Source organism: Carassius auratus, chromosome 13 (assembly GCF_003368295.1).
Source record: "Carassius auratus strain Wakin chromosome 13, ASM336829v1, whole genome shotgun sequence".
Lineage (NCBI taxonomy): Eukaryota > Metazoa > Chordata > Actinopteri > Cypriniformes > Cyprinidae > Carassius > Carassius auratus.
In genome coordinates this window covers 19,311,527-19,328,107 of record NC_039255.1, presented here as the reverse complement: position 1 = coordinate 19,328,107, position 16,581 = coordinate 19,311,527, and the positions used below count along the sequence as shown (strand labels likewise).

Genomic DNA, 16,581 nt, shown 5'->3' with positions numbered 1-16,581 from the left:
GCAGATATTGCAGTGATGATGGCCACGTACTAACAACCAGCATCATGATGCTACAGATCACTTCTTCATGACAAACTCAGACACCCTGCTACAGATCCTTCATCTCCAGCAGCATCCTATCATCACAAACAACAAAGTCTTTCTCAATGTATGATGTACGCAGGTTGATTAACGTTAGTGTGTTTTGATTATGGCTTAACTGATCAGTAGGCCAATAAGCTTAGCGAAACTGTTCGCAATGCTTGTCAAAGATCAAATAACATGTAAAGCGACCTGCAAATCACAATGTGAACTGTCTCCCACGTATCTTCAACTTTGAGATGCGACTGAGAATGTGGAAACTAAACGACTTGTGAGTAAACAACAAGCTGATGAAGCAGCTAACGTTAACCAAACTGTCAACAATCTAGCAAGCGGTTTGTCATACTGACTACAGCTGTTAACCAGCTCAAATAAACGTGTTAAATGTGTGATTATAAGAGCTCGTTCCTTCCTCTGTGTGTTTTCGTCTGTCAAAACAGAAGAAAAAAAACATGAAAACACTTCTGTTGACTCGAAGGCGGCGGATCCAAAATGGCGATCAGATTCATTTCCACTCATTTGTCTAACTAGTTCAGAAGCGTTCGTACAGATAACTTGGTTGAATAAAGGCTTACATTTTAGACAGTTCCGCGTAGTGTTGTCATGCCCTGCTGATTCTCTGTAATAGCACTAGAAAGATATTCTGTCACCGGTAGGAAATCTCTTCCACAGGCAAACTTTACTGACGTGGAAATGGTGCAGGCGCACACTACCATGATATTTCCTGTCAACTGACAGCTGTTTTCAGCCAATTATCTTTTAAGTCTGAAATCTTACTTCCCGTGTTTTTAAAACCTTACTTCCCGTTATTTTTAAACAATGGCACATAATTGGCATACTTTTTTTAATGGTCAGTTTTACATACTGTAAAGCCAATTAGAATGTTTACAAATGACGTAACATTTATATTCTCCTGTTAGCGGTCAAAGTAGGGCGGGACTTCGTTGACGTCACATCCAAACAGGGTTGGTTGAATTTCACAGACTGAGGCGTTCAGAATTCAAACGCGCGCGCGCTCATGTTTTTCCTGTCTGTCAAAGAACAGTAACTCCACTAATGCGGGTTCATTAATAAGACAGTTTTCAAAAGATCTACCGAATGATGTTGCAGTTCATAGAAGAGTCTGACAGAAATGAACAAAACACAAGTAACGACATTTCTGTCAATACTGCAAACCAATTTAAACGATATTTGAAGGACAGTATTGTTTGCCTTCAAGTGGTGCAAGACATCCATCCATAATATATGGCTATACAGTCGTGTTGTGCATCAGAGAGACAACAGTGGCCATGCATAAACTACTTAGACTAGTCTTAGAAGTTAGTCATCCCATTTTGTCTTCTTTTTAAATTAATAATTTTAATTAAGTTGGCTACATTTGATAAATGAAAATGAAAAGTAACTCGTGAGGCAATTACAGTATGTGTCGATTCATTCTAGAATGTAAAACCCTCTCAAACTCCACAATTGCTTCAAACTAGCCTACATTTGGCTTAGGTGTTTATTATAATTATTAGGCTATTTATGTATTTATTTAGGCTATTTATTTGCATAGGTTATTTAAAGTGCACAAATACTGCATATTGCTATTAACGATTCTCTCTTAAATAAAGGTCGCAAAAAGGGGGTTTCTCAGCGATGCCCGCACAGAACAAAATTTCAGTGAATATATCTTAATAAAATAAATATTTTTCTTATGCAAAGAACATTGTGATAAACTGAAGAAGCTTTTTCCATTATAAAGAACTCTGAAAGTTTCCATATTCATGGATGCAAATAAAGAACCTTTAGCCTACTTTAAGTGTTCAGCATACAAAACATAAAATTTGCTAAGCAGAGAGGAATAGTCATATACCACGTACCACGATAAATATATAAATGTTCATGGTTTAAATAAGTGTTGTTGTTGTTGTTGTTGTTTTTTGTTTTTTGGAGAAGCAGTGCAATAGATCTCATGTGATTGACCGAAACATTGATTTACTGTATGTTTTTCAGCGCATGTGTGAGAAAGACCGAGAGAGAGAGAGAGAGAGAGAGAGAGAGAGAGAGAGAGAGAGAGAGAGAGAGAGAGAAGGGGTGGGCATTCCTCTCTGCCTCGGACCTGTCGCACGAGATGTTTAGCATGAAGTCAGTCCCCCTCTGCACGGGGATCACTCTCAAACTTATGACAGGCACCAGTAAGAGAGAGAGAGAAAGGGTAAAGAAACTGTCTCTTTTCGTTGGATCATCCTAAGGAACTTTCTACATGACTACTGCATCGTTTCACAGCTAACACGCGCTGTACGAAAAGTTGTGCATTTTTCGAGGATTACCTCCACTAGACCGGGATTCATGTGAGTAGCCTATGCATGATGGAAATCACTGTGGTGTTGATGATGTGTGCTCTCATGCAATGAAGAAGCTGTGGGGATGTTGTCTTCCTCAGTCTCACAACAACAGGCTACACCTGAATCCAGATGTGTCTGATCGCGGCGCACGCAGACTATCGCTCGTGAAGATCGCTTTTGACCGGTGTCCTGACTGCGGAGTAACCTTTATCAGTTTATGTGCTGATGATGACCGGCTGCATGTAGCCTATAGGGTTACAGGTTAGCCTGCTTCAACTTAAAAAAATGCAATAGGCTATCTTGAACTTAAGGTTATGAAAATCAGCTATTAAATGCATTAAATTTAGGATTAAATATATAGGCTATTTAATCTATTCAGCCTATTAGAGTAGCCTGTTTAAAATAGGCCTATATGGATTAGGTGATCAGAAGCAATTGTTCAACTTGATAACACTGATACATTAAGAAAATCGGAGAAAGGATGTTTCCAAATTATGTCTGCATTATTTCAGGATCATTTTGACTTAAACCATGTTTTAATCTTTTTAACCTGGGTATCTAAATTTAAACGCTATTAAGTCAAACGCTGCCTTGTGAAGGCTTTAATAATGTTTTTTTTAAAATTAGCTGTAGGCCTATGTTAAACTAAAAGCTTAGGCTACATTGATTTTGTTAAAGTTAAGTTTTAGCCAGTTTGTGTCTTCAGCTAAATTTGTTGAATAGTCGGCGGTTTAAACTTTTGTTACGCGTCGTTTTAACATAAACACAACTGTCTCATACTGGATTACAAAAACAACAATAGTAAAATAAAACGTATGTCTAAATATCTCTGAATTTCTCTTTCTGTATCGCTGCATAGACCATCACGGTATTTCGGGACTGACTGTTTCGGCAAAAGGGAAAATATTAATGCAATAGGTATATATAGTCTAAATGGATAGGTGGCAGGTGCTCCGAAGCCATGAGACACCAGAGAGAGAACCAGACTGAAAACAGTTATTTTGTAAACGAATTTTTTTTTTCGCTTAATTCGCTTAATAAAATTAGAATAAAGGAAAAATGGCACGCAGCGATTTAGGCTATACAGTAGCCTATTCATCTAATGTTTGGTGGCATTTCTGTTCGTCAAAATTGTTAAAAAATAAAATAAAATAGCCTACTCCGGAAAACGAACCTGTTTATTTAAATTTACATGCGGCCATTCTTGTTTTTTTCTTTTTTCTTGTTTTTTTTTTTTCATGTCCTAGCTGTTTTTTTATTTCAGTGTTTAAATTGTAGCTATTTTGTGTATGATGAATGATTTTTTGTCAACATATTATTTATTTTTTTATATTTATTTAGCCTAGCTATTTATTTTTATTACAAACGGTAAATAGCTATCGTTAAAATAAAATGCTCAAATGTCAGCCATAAAAATAAAATATCTCTTTTTTTTTTCTTTTTTTTCATTCATTTTCATTCATTTCATTCATTTATGTGTGCTTAAAACAGAGAACAGTGCGTGACGCTCTTGTGTTTGGTCAAGTCTTCTAATGTTCCCTTTAATAAACACAGTAGCTTATGCTTCAGCCTGCAGTCATATGGTCATATCTAAAATTATTCAAAAATATGTAAAAAAAAAAAAAATAAATAAATAGGTTATATCTCAAGATTTAGCATTTGTTGGTGTGATGTTTCCACATTTCAAAACATCTAGTTTGTTTTGTATCTCAGTCGAACGTGACTAGTGCTCGCGCGTATACTGTGTAATGGAATAAGCATGACCGATCTTAATAGATGAGCATCTCCATGTCCACGAATATTCGGAGCTGTGCGTGCAGGAAAAGCCTCGCTTTGACATACGCAAATGCAAATGGGTGTTAGGAGGGGAGAAATTAACATCTACAAACACTGGGTAGAAATTCCATCTGCCGCCGGCTCGAGTGGGCCCTTAATAAATTCTCAGACAGCAAAGTGACACACATCTTAATCAACTCTTAATCCAAGGAATTAATTCTAAACGCGTTTATGAATAATTCCTGAGATAATGCAGCAGCCCTTGGAAATGTATGCTGTCTGCCTCGGTCGAACCAACAGATGGATCCAGCAATCTTCTGAAAAACGAGAGGATTTTACCTCTATTAGGCTATCTCTTCTCTTATATTGGCTATATATATTTTAATGAGATCGATGTCGTGTACATAAACTTTTCCTCACCGACATGCATTCCCTGAGCCATAAGAATATATCAAAAGCAGCTTAAATCTCCTTTCTCCAGATGGCATTAACACATGATGTGTGCCACCGAGGACAGACTTTAAGTTTGAGCCAAACTTCCTTTCACAGAAAATTTAGAAGAAGAAAAAAAATCAACAATTAAAATAAAAATAAAAACAGCTTAAAATGATCAATAACATTATAAATCATAAATGATTATTAATGTTATTGCTATAAGTATAGTAGTATTATTTTAACCTTTTACCTATTTGAAAATAAACCCTTTGGATATTCATGGGCAATTGGTTATAATTCATAGAGATAAACCAAGGTCTGAAAAACCTGGTCACTTTCCTTATTGGTCTCTCCATGTTTTACATATAAGAAATCTATTAGTGCATCTGTGGCATTTGCACTGAGTCTTTGATCACTGGCCTTGTTGGCTCACAATCCTTAGAGGACCCTTGATAGAGTTTGAAATGTAATAATGTCACAAGTCTTGGCAGGGGCGGGGGGTGCATTCACAACTTGCTTAGGATGAAATAACCAGCTTAGGTCACTTATAACTCTGGCCAAAAGACACAGTATCTGAGCAGCCTGCCTGACAGATCACCATTAATCAAAGTCACTTTGGGTACGTGTTGAAGTATATAGGCCACAGTCCTGATTGTAATTCTGTATTCTCATGGTAGCCTCCCCACAGGCCAGCTGTACTTAAAAGGCAAGTTACCTCAATTGTTTATTAGATTAAAAAGAAAAGTGATTGCATTTCATCTTTAAAATGACATTTTGATTGATAATAAGGTCTTGTGCTACAACTACTCTTGTAGGATTTAGAATGTATAAAAATTCATATTTTTGTGATATTGATTGTCGTGTATATAAACTGTTGTATATATAAACTGCATGTGTATATTAACTAATGGCATTTATTAGGCCTAATTACACCAGACATCATATAAATCTTTAAAGTCTGTGAAGTCAAATGGCATGCCCTCTTGTGCATACTGAAACAAATTGTAATTTAACAGGACACCCTGCTTTGGTAAAGCACATATTTGTTATCCAAATGTTTTATTTTAATCATTCATTATACTGAGCAGGCCTAAGTGTTTTCAGCACATCACTCAACATGTCTGAAGTATGATGAACACACTTTCTCTTCTATTTAAATGATTGTAATTATTTATGCATTTTTTTTTAAATATTTTATTCGACAACATACCTACTAAACATATTCCATCATATTTTTCACCATATGCAATATAATTTCAATGTTTATTATCTGGTAACAAAAGTTAAAATGGGATTTGGGTGCTCTGAAAAAGACTAGTAAACAGTGTAGAAAGTGTTCTAAATCAGTGATATAACAGTCTATTTATCACCACTGATCATCTCTACATGGGCCTGTCACTTCTGTGATCACTATGGCACTTGTTTGTTATTGAAATCTGCTTTCTTCTAATGGATGCAGGACTCCATTAGTATCTTTTATTGATTTTACAGGCACTTTAAACTTTTTAAGAAAGAAAGAAAGAAGCAATGAAGGACTCTGGAATTCTATTTAGGCTTTCATAATGATGAATTTAGATTTTAATTAATATTTTCACTATTTTCAATAATATTCAACTAACTAATGAAATTAGGATGTGGATATATGGCCAGGTGTTTGTATTGAGACACTGCTGTTGAATACAGTATGATCAAATAATGTTGTGGAAAGCAGTCATAAAGATGGAGTAATGTCTGATTTCGATAATGTCTGTCAAGCCTAAAGGGGCAGAACTGGTCAAAACTTTCCTCATTATACACAACCCATAACTAGGCCTATCTAGCAGAATCAATCCGGAAATGTCGCTAAACATTACATAGCGCAAACAAATAAATTACACGTTATTTTATCTGGAAGTGATTAAACATTTATTATTCTAATATTATTGTGCTCATCAAATGAAAGGCCCACGCGCTTTGTGGTTTGTAAATCATTTTTAACCAATAGGCTAGGCTACTTTTATTTTCTCGTTTATAATAAATTCTAATTGAATTTTTTTATTGACCTTTAATCTCTGTCAAAGCAAATGCACTTGTCCAATGCGCTCGCTTATTTACGATCGTTTTGGGCCTAGTCCTGTTGAAATAACGATGCTTTTGATGCTTTTTGATTAACTGGCTAAACTAAAAGGCATCGTAAATATGTTTGTGTAACCTTTAACTGATAGACAGGATAAGAAAATGCATGTCTCCATGAGATGGACTTACGTTTCAGGTGATTATAGTAGTTGGAAAATTGTATTAAGAGTGTAGGCTATTTTGTGCATGCGTGTAATGATAAATAATTTTTGTAAAAAATAATAATAATAATAATTTAAGTGAATTAAAGGCTATTTTATAAAATACCAGTCAATTATTTACGCCTTTAACAATTTACCAATCCTTCAAAAGAAAGCGAATAAAAAGTGGAAATCACACGTGTTCGGTTCCCTCTCCTCGGCGCGCGAGCTTCAGTGGCGTTTTCTGAACTCCGATCAGCTTTCGCTCTTCATCCAGTCACATCACATATCACAAGACGCAGCGAGAGAGTGATTGTGTTTCTAAATCTCTAGGGTGTAACATAAATAAACGAGCTGTTGTTTTAGGCTCTGTTACGAGGCTGTTCGGTTCGCGTAATTCTGACCCTTGATTGCTCGGTGTCTAAAGTCCAAAACGTCTTCAGACAGTTGTAAATGGATGAACCCTACCTGACTGACATTTTGGAGATTTGCAACACAAACGCCTTAATTAGGCTAATACATCTCATTTGATTTGATGAAACATGCAAATAATTCGTATTGCCTAATCGGTTTATCTTTGCCTCTCTCTAGCTGTTCTGATTTATTCTAGTCGTCGGTTTATTAAGGTTTCATTTGTCTTAGGTTCGTGTTTTTAGGTTTAACTCTGTTTTCATAATATATCTCGCTTGTACCATTTTTGCGCAGGAAAATCTAAATTACCAGTATTTAAATCATTAATAATAATAATAATAATAATAATAATAATAATAATAATAATAATAATAATAATAATAATATAATAATAATGATAGTAATTATCGAAAGTCTATTGACAAATAGAAGGACATCCAGAATGTGAAAATATTTTTATCACTTTTGTATACAACCTTAGCCTGTAACATCTTTGTTTAGCTGTATCCATTCAACCTGCTCTATTCTATTAAATGGGTTCAACTGAGTTTCCAATTATTTTTTTCTCATCTTAAATTAAATCCAAGGTTGTGGAAACACTGTAATGCACTTATCAATTGACTCAAACATTAGCAAAATAGCAAGTAGTCTACTTTTTGTGTTTAGAGTGTCGTCCTCTTTGATATTCCCAATCCACATTGACCAGTCGTGAAATATTATAGCCTGTAGCCTATATCTGGTAAAATTAAATCTGAAATCTGATTACAGATATATATATATATATATATATATATATATATATATATATATATATATATATATATATATATATATATATATATATATATATATATATATATATATATTTTAAATACATAAATGTTTAGATCAAAAGTGTTTGTCTTTTATTGAGTTGCGTCATTGCGCCTCAGCAAACAGTGCAGTCTCATGAGGCTCTTCGCTTTATCTCTAGACTGAGCTTGTGTATGCATATCATCTTTCACGTAAACAGCCTATGGCTATTTGTTGTTCGCAGAGCCTGGCGGTCGAGGTGATGGAGTTTAATCTCCTCGCGGACAGTGAGGCCCGTAGCCCGGCGCTGTCTCTGTCTGACTCCGGGACTCCTCAGCACGAGCCGGGATGCAAAGGCCAAGACAACAGTGGTCAGTTCATGTTCATGTTTATGTCTAATTAATTTAACACACAAAAACGCATTCACGTATTCGAGAGTCTATACAGAGCCGCTTCTGTGTCTATATCAGAATTTACTATTTTGTAAAATAGCAAAACCTCATATTTTTTTGTTTTGTATCTAGTGCACATCCAGTCATTCGAGTCAACTGCATGACTGAATGCTATTGTGAGCACATCCTGTTGGGTATTTTATGGCACATTGTGTTCTTCTCCAGTTCTAATTCGTTTTCAAGTTCAAGTGGGCTTGTAATAACAGCACCACTTTGGTTGCATCGTTTTGAATAATCTTGGCTGATTTGAATCCAGGCCTAGTTTTTACAGATGTTGGACAGTCTTTTCTATGTACACAGTGATGACAGTCGTGATTTGAAGAAGATCCCGACTACCAGTCACGTGCCGACGGGACGGTGCATAAATTATTCATTTCTGTGCCTCAAATTTGGTATCCAAATGACTCCTTCAGTAGGCCTGAGTAAACCTAAACACCTGTGAAAAGAGCAATGATCTAAAGAAGATCCGCACGAGAAACTGCAAGACAGAGGATTATGTAATCCTACACAAACTAAGACAAAGAGTCTATTTATCGACTTAAATCACTGCTTATTTAGCTATGGTAAACTGCATAACCTAACGCGTTGCAAATTGACAGCGTTTCACCGAGCAGGTCGATGCAAAAATAAGGTTGATTGTTAAAATACATTATAATAATATGCAAAGCGATTTTAGTGTCTTTTTTTAATAACGTTGGACCTTAGGCTATATTGTAAAGGAGGTCTATAATAGGCCACTGAAAAATACCAGCATGTGTCTTGTCGGACCGCATTTTATGTTTGATCGCATTCAGCCTATCATAAGTTGATATTGCCCTGAGTCCCTGACCTAAATAAGTATAGAACTGGTTGCTTTGTGACGATTATATATTTTTTGAAACGTAGCCTGTCACAAAGAGCGGGTGCGCTAATAAAAAAATAAAAAAATTCTCCCACTATAGATCAACTCAGTTAAAATTATTATATTAAGATGCTAAATTATGATCATACATTAGATCCACCCTTAATTGATATATAGACTACGTTGCGGGTATATTAAGGAATATTTTAAAAAAGTATATAGCCTACCTATAAAACTATATACCTATATGTAGTAAAAGAGATGTTAAATCTTCATTATAGGGTATCTTTACACTACTTTTAATAGCATGAAATGGTATCATCATCATAATTTTTTATAATTAAACGTGTTTGTTTTAAAATATGTCCACAATCAAGAATCTCCCGTCACTCTGAACACCAGAGATAAAATAAATATGCTATAACTAGGGCTAGTCTATGTTTTAATATGATACGAAATTTAATTTTGGTCGACATTTTGAACGAATAGTAAACACGTTTATTTTCAGTCAACGGCGTCTAGAGATCGAAATCTACTCTCTTTCTGTACAAAAATATTTCGCTACCATATTTTCAGATTAAAAATAAAACGAACTACAGAGGAACAATATATCAATTAATTCATAGCGTTGTACGTAGGCCTGATACATCAAAGAGACTGAAGAAATACAGCAGTGTTGAAAGTCCTGTGTTCCTCCCATTAGTTTATACGACCGACCACTGATGCAAACCCACAATGTTGTTGATTTCTCAGCAGTTTCTCCTTTTCATTTAATTAAACTCTAATTCAATTTAACTTGAAATGTTATGACCTTGTGACTTTGAATATTTTACTATTTGTATTATTATTATTGCACCTTCTGATTAATAGAGTTAAAGGGTCTCTGTCCACTGAGAGATGGCAGCATGATGTTTTGTTGGTTTTCCCAGAAGCCCCGTGGAGTCCTGGAAAGCTTGCTGATTAGTTCGAACTGCTCCTAGAGAGTTAAGCTCTTGCCAAACAGCCCCAAACCTGCCCTGTCACTAATGGCTGATCCCAGGATTATGTTGCCAGCTAATTTAGCGCTTTCTGTGGGGTATTGAATTTGCAGAGCTATACACCACAGTGGGACGATTTTCATCACACTGGGCCCTGCAGTTTTTCTTATTCTGTTTTCAAGCCAATTTTTTTTCAAAGCTTTTTTTTTTCTTTTTGTAACTGTATCTGTACACACTTAAAAAAGTTTACATTTTTTTGGTCAACAATGTCATAGAAAAAATATTTTTGGGTCCCCGTCTCTAAAGAACATTTCAGTGTGAAGAGCATTTTATAATCTAAAGAAAGTTTTACCACTATAGAACCTTTTGTACAATGAAAGGTTTCATGGATGTTCAAAGTAGATGTAAAACCATAGATATTTTTAAGAGTGTATCTATCAAGTAATGCATTTTCCTGTGACCCATACAGACACGGAGAAGTCCCATCAGAACCACACAGATGAGTCAAACCCGGAGGATGGCTCTTTAAAGAAAAAACAGCGCCGGCAAAGGACACACTTTACCAGCCAGCAGCTCCAGGAACTTGAAGCCACCTTTCAGAGAAACCGCTATCCTGACATGAGCACGCGAGAGGAGATCGCTGTGTGGACCAACCTCACAGAAGCAAGAGTACGGGTGCGTCTCCCTGCCAAACTAAACCACTGCATAGCTACGGCACATTGTGTTTCAGCAAAATCTGCAGACGTTATAACCAAAACCACTGAGTCGAATATAATTTAAAAAGATAAGATGTAAACTATGCTATCAATATGTTGCATTTGGATACTGTAATGAAATGAAAGGACGTTCTTTTGAACCACGGGACATAAATTATCAGCCCGGGCTATTCCAGGATTTTCAGGAACACTTAAACACAAGAGATCAGTTTTGGTATTGGCTGTGGCTTTGTTTTCTGTTTCCAGAAAGCTTCTGTAGGATTGGTGAGATTTGTGAAGTAACATGACCAATAGTTTGCTTAGAAATACTGTACCTTGAAACGTTTTGTGACCTTCTGTTCCAACAAAAAGCAGAAGTTTGATGGGTGAATCTCCCAAAGAGAGCAGGTGGGCTCCCGTTCTGATGGATGACGATACAGTCATTAGCTCCTTAGATGGCGTGCATCTAATGGATCGAATTCATGTTGGCCAGAGAAAAGGTCACATTGCACACAGTCTTGGTTGTTATTTTGAAAGAACAACAGAGGTAGAGATACCTCTTTCCTAATGTCTATCAGTGGCCTCCTGAACCGTGCATGTATTTCAGTAATCCCAGTTTAGCCTTATGCCACATATTCCGCATGCTTCTGCTGTCATATTGATTTATGCAATTGATAGAGTATTTGCTTCTAAAAAACACACAAACCCTAAATCATGGCCCTGACCTGATGCCAGCACAGTGGACCACACATGCCTGTGCAGGCTTCTTCTCAATTTGATGCTGGATTTTACATTTATTACATCAATATTGAGAGAAAGCATGTGCCATGTGCTTAACCATTTTCCTTGTGATTTTTCTTTGGGAAAACAAAAGCTTGGATTGGAAAGTTATCTGAAATTTGAAGATGGCGGTGAGATCCAGAGTTATGCTATAGAAGAACCATTTTGGTTTCCCAGTATAATCTTTCATTGAAAAGATCTTAACTATTTTGTTTTAGTGTGAAAATTTTAATAATCTAAAGAACCCTTTTGCCCTTAAAAAAACAAAACAACTTTATGTATTTGAAAGTTTCCATGGATGTTAAAGGTTCTTCATGGAACCACAGATGCCAGTTAAGAACCTTTATTTTAATGAGTCTACATTCAAGCCATTTCATATATCATGAAATTCCCATATGCCAAAATATGCAGAATGAGCACATCGACCTTTGAACTATATTTGATATTGAGTTATTTTGGAAGGCTTTAAACACCATTGTCGAAATGTCAGTGGGACATGGAGGGTATATTCCCTCTCTCCTAATATAAACTGGTATCATTTACAGTATGCTGGATAAAGATGTCATTATATATTCCCATAAAACTGAATCACAAGTGTAGATTATTTGTGAAATATGTGGAGACAGTGATCCTTTTCAGAAGTAACTTTGAGTCATAATACCCACGATTATGTCTTTATCGTATTTCTTTAGATGTTACCAACATTAAAAATAATGTAATGAGTTGTAGAGTTATGATGAAGGCATTTTTTTGTTGCTGCTGTCATATTATGAATGTTACTTTTAAAGGAATTCATTCAGATACTGGATATAAAAGGACGGTTTTTATACTGCTAAAACCTAATAATTAAAAAAAGCTCTTAATTTCTTATTTTCCTTTCCAGCTTGTTTTTCTTTAATAAGTGCAGTCTGCAAACCCTTTCAGAAGGAAAGATCGACAAGAAAACAGCTTTATAATTTCTAAAAGAGAGCTAAATTAAATATATTCATTTCAATTTTCACATTAAAACTCCACCCGGTATCCCCTAAACTTAAGATAGTAAATTGACTAAATGTGAGAGAAGCACTTTAATGACATTTCTCACTGGGCAAACTCATAATAAGTGAATAAATAAGTTTAATAAATGAAGCACTTCAGTTATGCCTGCTGCAACTTTACTTGTTCAAATCTCATGATTAAAAAAAAAATCAAAATATGAAAGTTCTGTCTCTTATATTTAATATTAAGAGCACATGTTAGAGTGATAAATAAAATGGTGTTCAAATGTACGGTTTTGCCCTGAATTGCACTGATGTAAATCTCCAGTTGATCTGACTGTAGTAAATGTACTTCCATCATAAGCCCTGTTTTAATCTCTTTCCTCGTCGTCTTTCAAACAGGTGTGGTTTAAAAACCGCCGCGCCAAATGGAGAAAGCGAGAAAGGAACCAGCAAACCGAGCTGTGCAAGAATGGCTTCGGCGCCCAGTTCAACGGACTCATGCAGCCGTACGACGACATGTACTCGGGCTACTCCTACAACAACTGGGCCACTAAGAGTTTTGCTAGCAGCCCGCTGTCAGCCAAAAGCTTTCCTTTCTTCAACTCCATGAATGTAAGCCCACTGTCCTCCCAGCCAATGTTCTCCTCGCCCAGCTCCATCCCTTCCATGAACATGGCCTCCTCCATGGTGCCCTCTGCGATGGCAGGGGTGCCGGGCTCAGGCCTCAATAACTTGGGAAACCTGAACAACCTGAACAGCCCCACCCTCAACTCTGTGGCGGTGTCGGCAGCTGCCTGCCCTTATGCCACCACGGCTAGTTCGTACATGTACAAAGACACCTGTAACTCCAGTCTGGCCAGCCTCCGGCTCAAGGCCAAACAGCACGCCAACTTTGCTTACCCGGCCGTGCAGAACCCTGTGTCCAACTTAAGCCCCTGCCAGTATGCTGTGGACCGGCCAGTATGAAGTCCTAACGTCTAGCACTCCAAAAATACCAACCCGAATTTCAAGCTCTTATCAAGCCAACCCCACATCTGACTCCGAGGCATCATCACCCTGCAATGAACTTGTTATGGTTTCTGAAAGGACAAAATAGGAATAAGCTCCATGAGGAAAGGAGCCTCACAATGGACCAGGACTCATGCGATAACATGTCGTGACTTTGTCGCTGAACCGACCAACTGCTTATTATCAAGCTTTTGTCCACTGCATGATTAGAGTGAAGTACAAAAGAGGACCTAAAGACTTCCACTACACTCAGGGGAAGACCTTGCCAAGCCTAACGACTACCTGTTTTCATCATCAGTACAGAAAAGAGGGTGTACATAATGGACTCTGTATTGTATGTGATATAAAATATCTCGGACATGTAGTATTTTAATGATGAGAGGAGCATGTTCCTCACAAGCGGATGTACCTCCTTGAGGAATTTTAATCTTTGTTGTGAATTCCATTCACTTAAGGTCAGAGGTCAAGGGTCAAAGGTTGTTGTAAGATGACAGGACGAAACCTAGCAGTGAGTAGTTTCAGATGAAAAGGAAAATAAGTACAGAAGAAGAAAAGCTCTGAAAATGTAAAAAAAAAAAAAAAAAGATTTTACTAAAAAGCCATTGAGTAAATAGATTTGTGTGGTGTTCTAAAAAAAGGGAGTCTCTGACTGTAATATAATGTATGTAAGAGTGCAGTTGTTATAAAACAAGCTTTTTCTGGTGTTGCCCGCTTTGTCTCATTAAACCTAAAATAAATGATTATTTGTTTTAATGAATAACCCATGCTTTGAAAGAAAATACCCCTCACGACACTGGTCTGGTCAAAAACACAATGTCCTTGTGACATAGCAACGCAACCTCTGATCCATAGCAACATTAAACAACAGAAGTGACGGTGCGGGAGGCAGAGAGATATAGATGTTCTCATTGGCCTGTCACTGATCTGTTTGACCTACATCAAGTGGCGCTCACTATCCTGTAATGGGGGGATTCTTGGTGTGGTGCCTCGTACTTCCGAGGGAATGCCGCCAAGATTATGTAAGTGTATAAGAGAGGCATCCCCCCAGAGAGACGCAACGTGGGAGCATGCTCAGGTTTACAGCTATAGTAGCCTTATAGTTCCCACTGCACCTCAGCCGAGACAACAGACAAATGCTGTTATTCAGCATTCAAGAAAATGTGATATAATTTCTATCATGACCAAATTAATCAACAGCAATAAAAAAGTTTGTGCCTCTTGAATACAAATAATTATATATATATATATATATATATATATATATATATATATATATATATATATATATATATATATATATATATATATATATATATATATATATATATATAAAATAAGTGAAATCTGTTGTCCATTTAAATACTTGTTCCATATATATTATCTTGTTCTTACAATATTATATTAACAATATTTGGAGTGAAAATACATAACAACAAAAAAATGCATTCTCCTTCCTAAAGGAAAATATAAATTTGTGTGTGTATGTTTTAAAACACACGCACACGCACACACACACGCACATGCAAACACACGCACAGACAAGCACTTTGAGAACAACATATTTATTATTATCACTATTGTTACTACGTTTTTTTATATCTAAATAGATTACTATAAATGTAAATAATACATACTAATACTACTACTACTAGTAGTAGTACTACTACTAATAATTACATCAACAATTAATATATTCTCTTTTTCTGTCATATTTTCCTTCACCTGCAGCATATGAAACCTGGGGAAAAAGTAGATATTGCACAAAATGAAAGAGCATTTCTATGAGAAAACTAATAAATTGCATATCTAAAAAAAAGTTTTACAATAAAACATGTTCTTTTTTTAGAGTGACTTAAATAAATACATTCACTTTCATAAAATAAAATATTCACTTGATTTAGCAAGCAGTATAAGAAATACAGAAAGAGTTTTTTCTTTGACAGATAGTTTTTTTTTTTCATGTATAATACACAGTGCAAGTAAACCCAGCTTGTACAGATGAAAATATGATGTTTAGTTTTCAAAAGGACATCATGCAATGAAATTAAATTGCACTGTGACAATGACATATGATTACAGCTTTCTGGCATGACGGATCAGCATTTCAAACAGGATTTGGGAGAGGCATCCTTTAAAAATAAATCGTCACACTGTTAAAGCAGTGGAGTCTGTGCACTCATGATCCACGGAGCACTACAAATCAATATCCCACTCCAGGGTAAACATCAACTGCTCCCTTATGTTTACCTCACATATGAACCGAATAGAAAACACATTTACAATATACACGACCTGCAAAAATCCTAAAACCTAAGAATCCAAGGCACCTTCAAACACAGGTAGCGTTATATTAAGAACTAGTTTTACTTATGGAATTTGGGATTTTAGACCAGCGTGAATAAAGTGTATGAACATTTGGCTTAATAGAAATCAAGTAAGACATTTTTATAGCACCAGCAGGAAAACCTCTTGGTACAGACGGATTTAAAAACAAGCATGCACCCAAACAATGAATCAAAGAGTGTTAAAGCACGACACCATGCAAAAGAGCCGGGACGCCTCAGTTACCTTGAAGTGAATGTAAAGCTTTCAAAGACAAAGAAAAAACATTTGGTTACTCAAAGCTGTTGTGATAATCTGTGAGTCTCTTAAGACTTACTGACAGATATAAATCACAAAATGAAATTAGTATGCATCATACAGTTTGATGCTTCCATTTGAATTTCATTTTGGTTTGAATTAATTTGAAACATTTTCTGACATTACAGTTT

The 16,581-nt window shown here is 36.1% G+C and overlaps 2 protein-coding genes across 2 annotated transcripts in view; one reads left to right on the top strand and one right to left on the bottom strand.

The window, feature by feature from the left end:
- The window catches only part of LOC113112978 (Golgi-specific brefeldin A-resistance guanine nucleotide exchange factor 1-like), a 76,429-nt gene extending 75,585 nt beyond the window's left edge, over positions 1-844 (bottom strand). The window contains exon 1 of the mRNA XM_026279006.1: positions 657-844. The gene's annotated coding sequence lies outside the window, so the exon portion shown is untranslated. The remainder of the gene's footprint in view (positions 1-656) is intronic.
- Positions 845-2,178: 1,334 nt separating this feature from the next.
- Positions 2,179-14,554, top strand: LOC113112977 (pituitary homeobox 3-like). Its single transcript, XM_026279001.1, has 4 exons — positions 2,179-2,414; positions 8,322-8,448; positions 10,817-11,022; positions 13,202-14,554. Exons 2-4 carry the CDS (start codon positions 8,340-8,342, stop codon positions 13,766-13,768), a joined length of 882 nt encoding a protein of 293 aa, XP_026134786.1. The 5' UTR covers positions 2,179-2,414; positions 8,322-8,339; the 3' UTR covers positions 13,769-14,554.
- Positions 14,555-16,581: the final 2,027 nt, after the last annotated feature.

Coding starts and splice junctions, on each gene's coding strand:
- LOC113112977 (XM_026279001.1), top strand. CDS start 8,340: ATGGAGTTTAATCTCCTCGCGGACAGTGAGGCCCGTAGCCCGGCGCTG. Junction 8,449..10,816: donor CAAAGGCCAAGACAACAGTG/GTCAGTTCATGT, acceptor TGACCCATACAG/ACACGGAGAAGTCCCATCAG. Junction 11,023..13,201: donor TCACAGAAGCAAGAGTACGG/GTGCGTCTCCCT, acceptor TCTTTCAAACAG/GTGTGGTTTAAAAACCGCCG.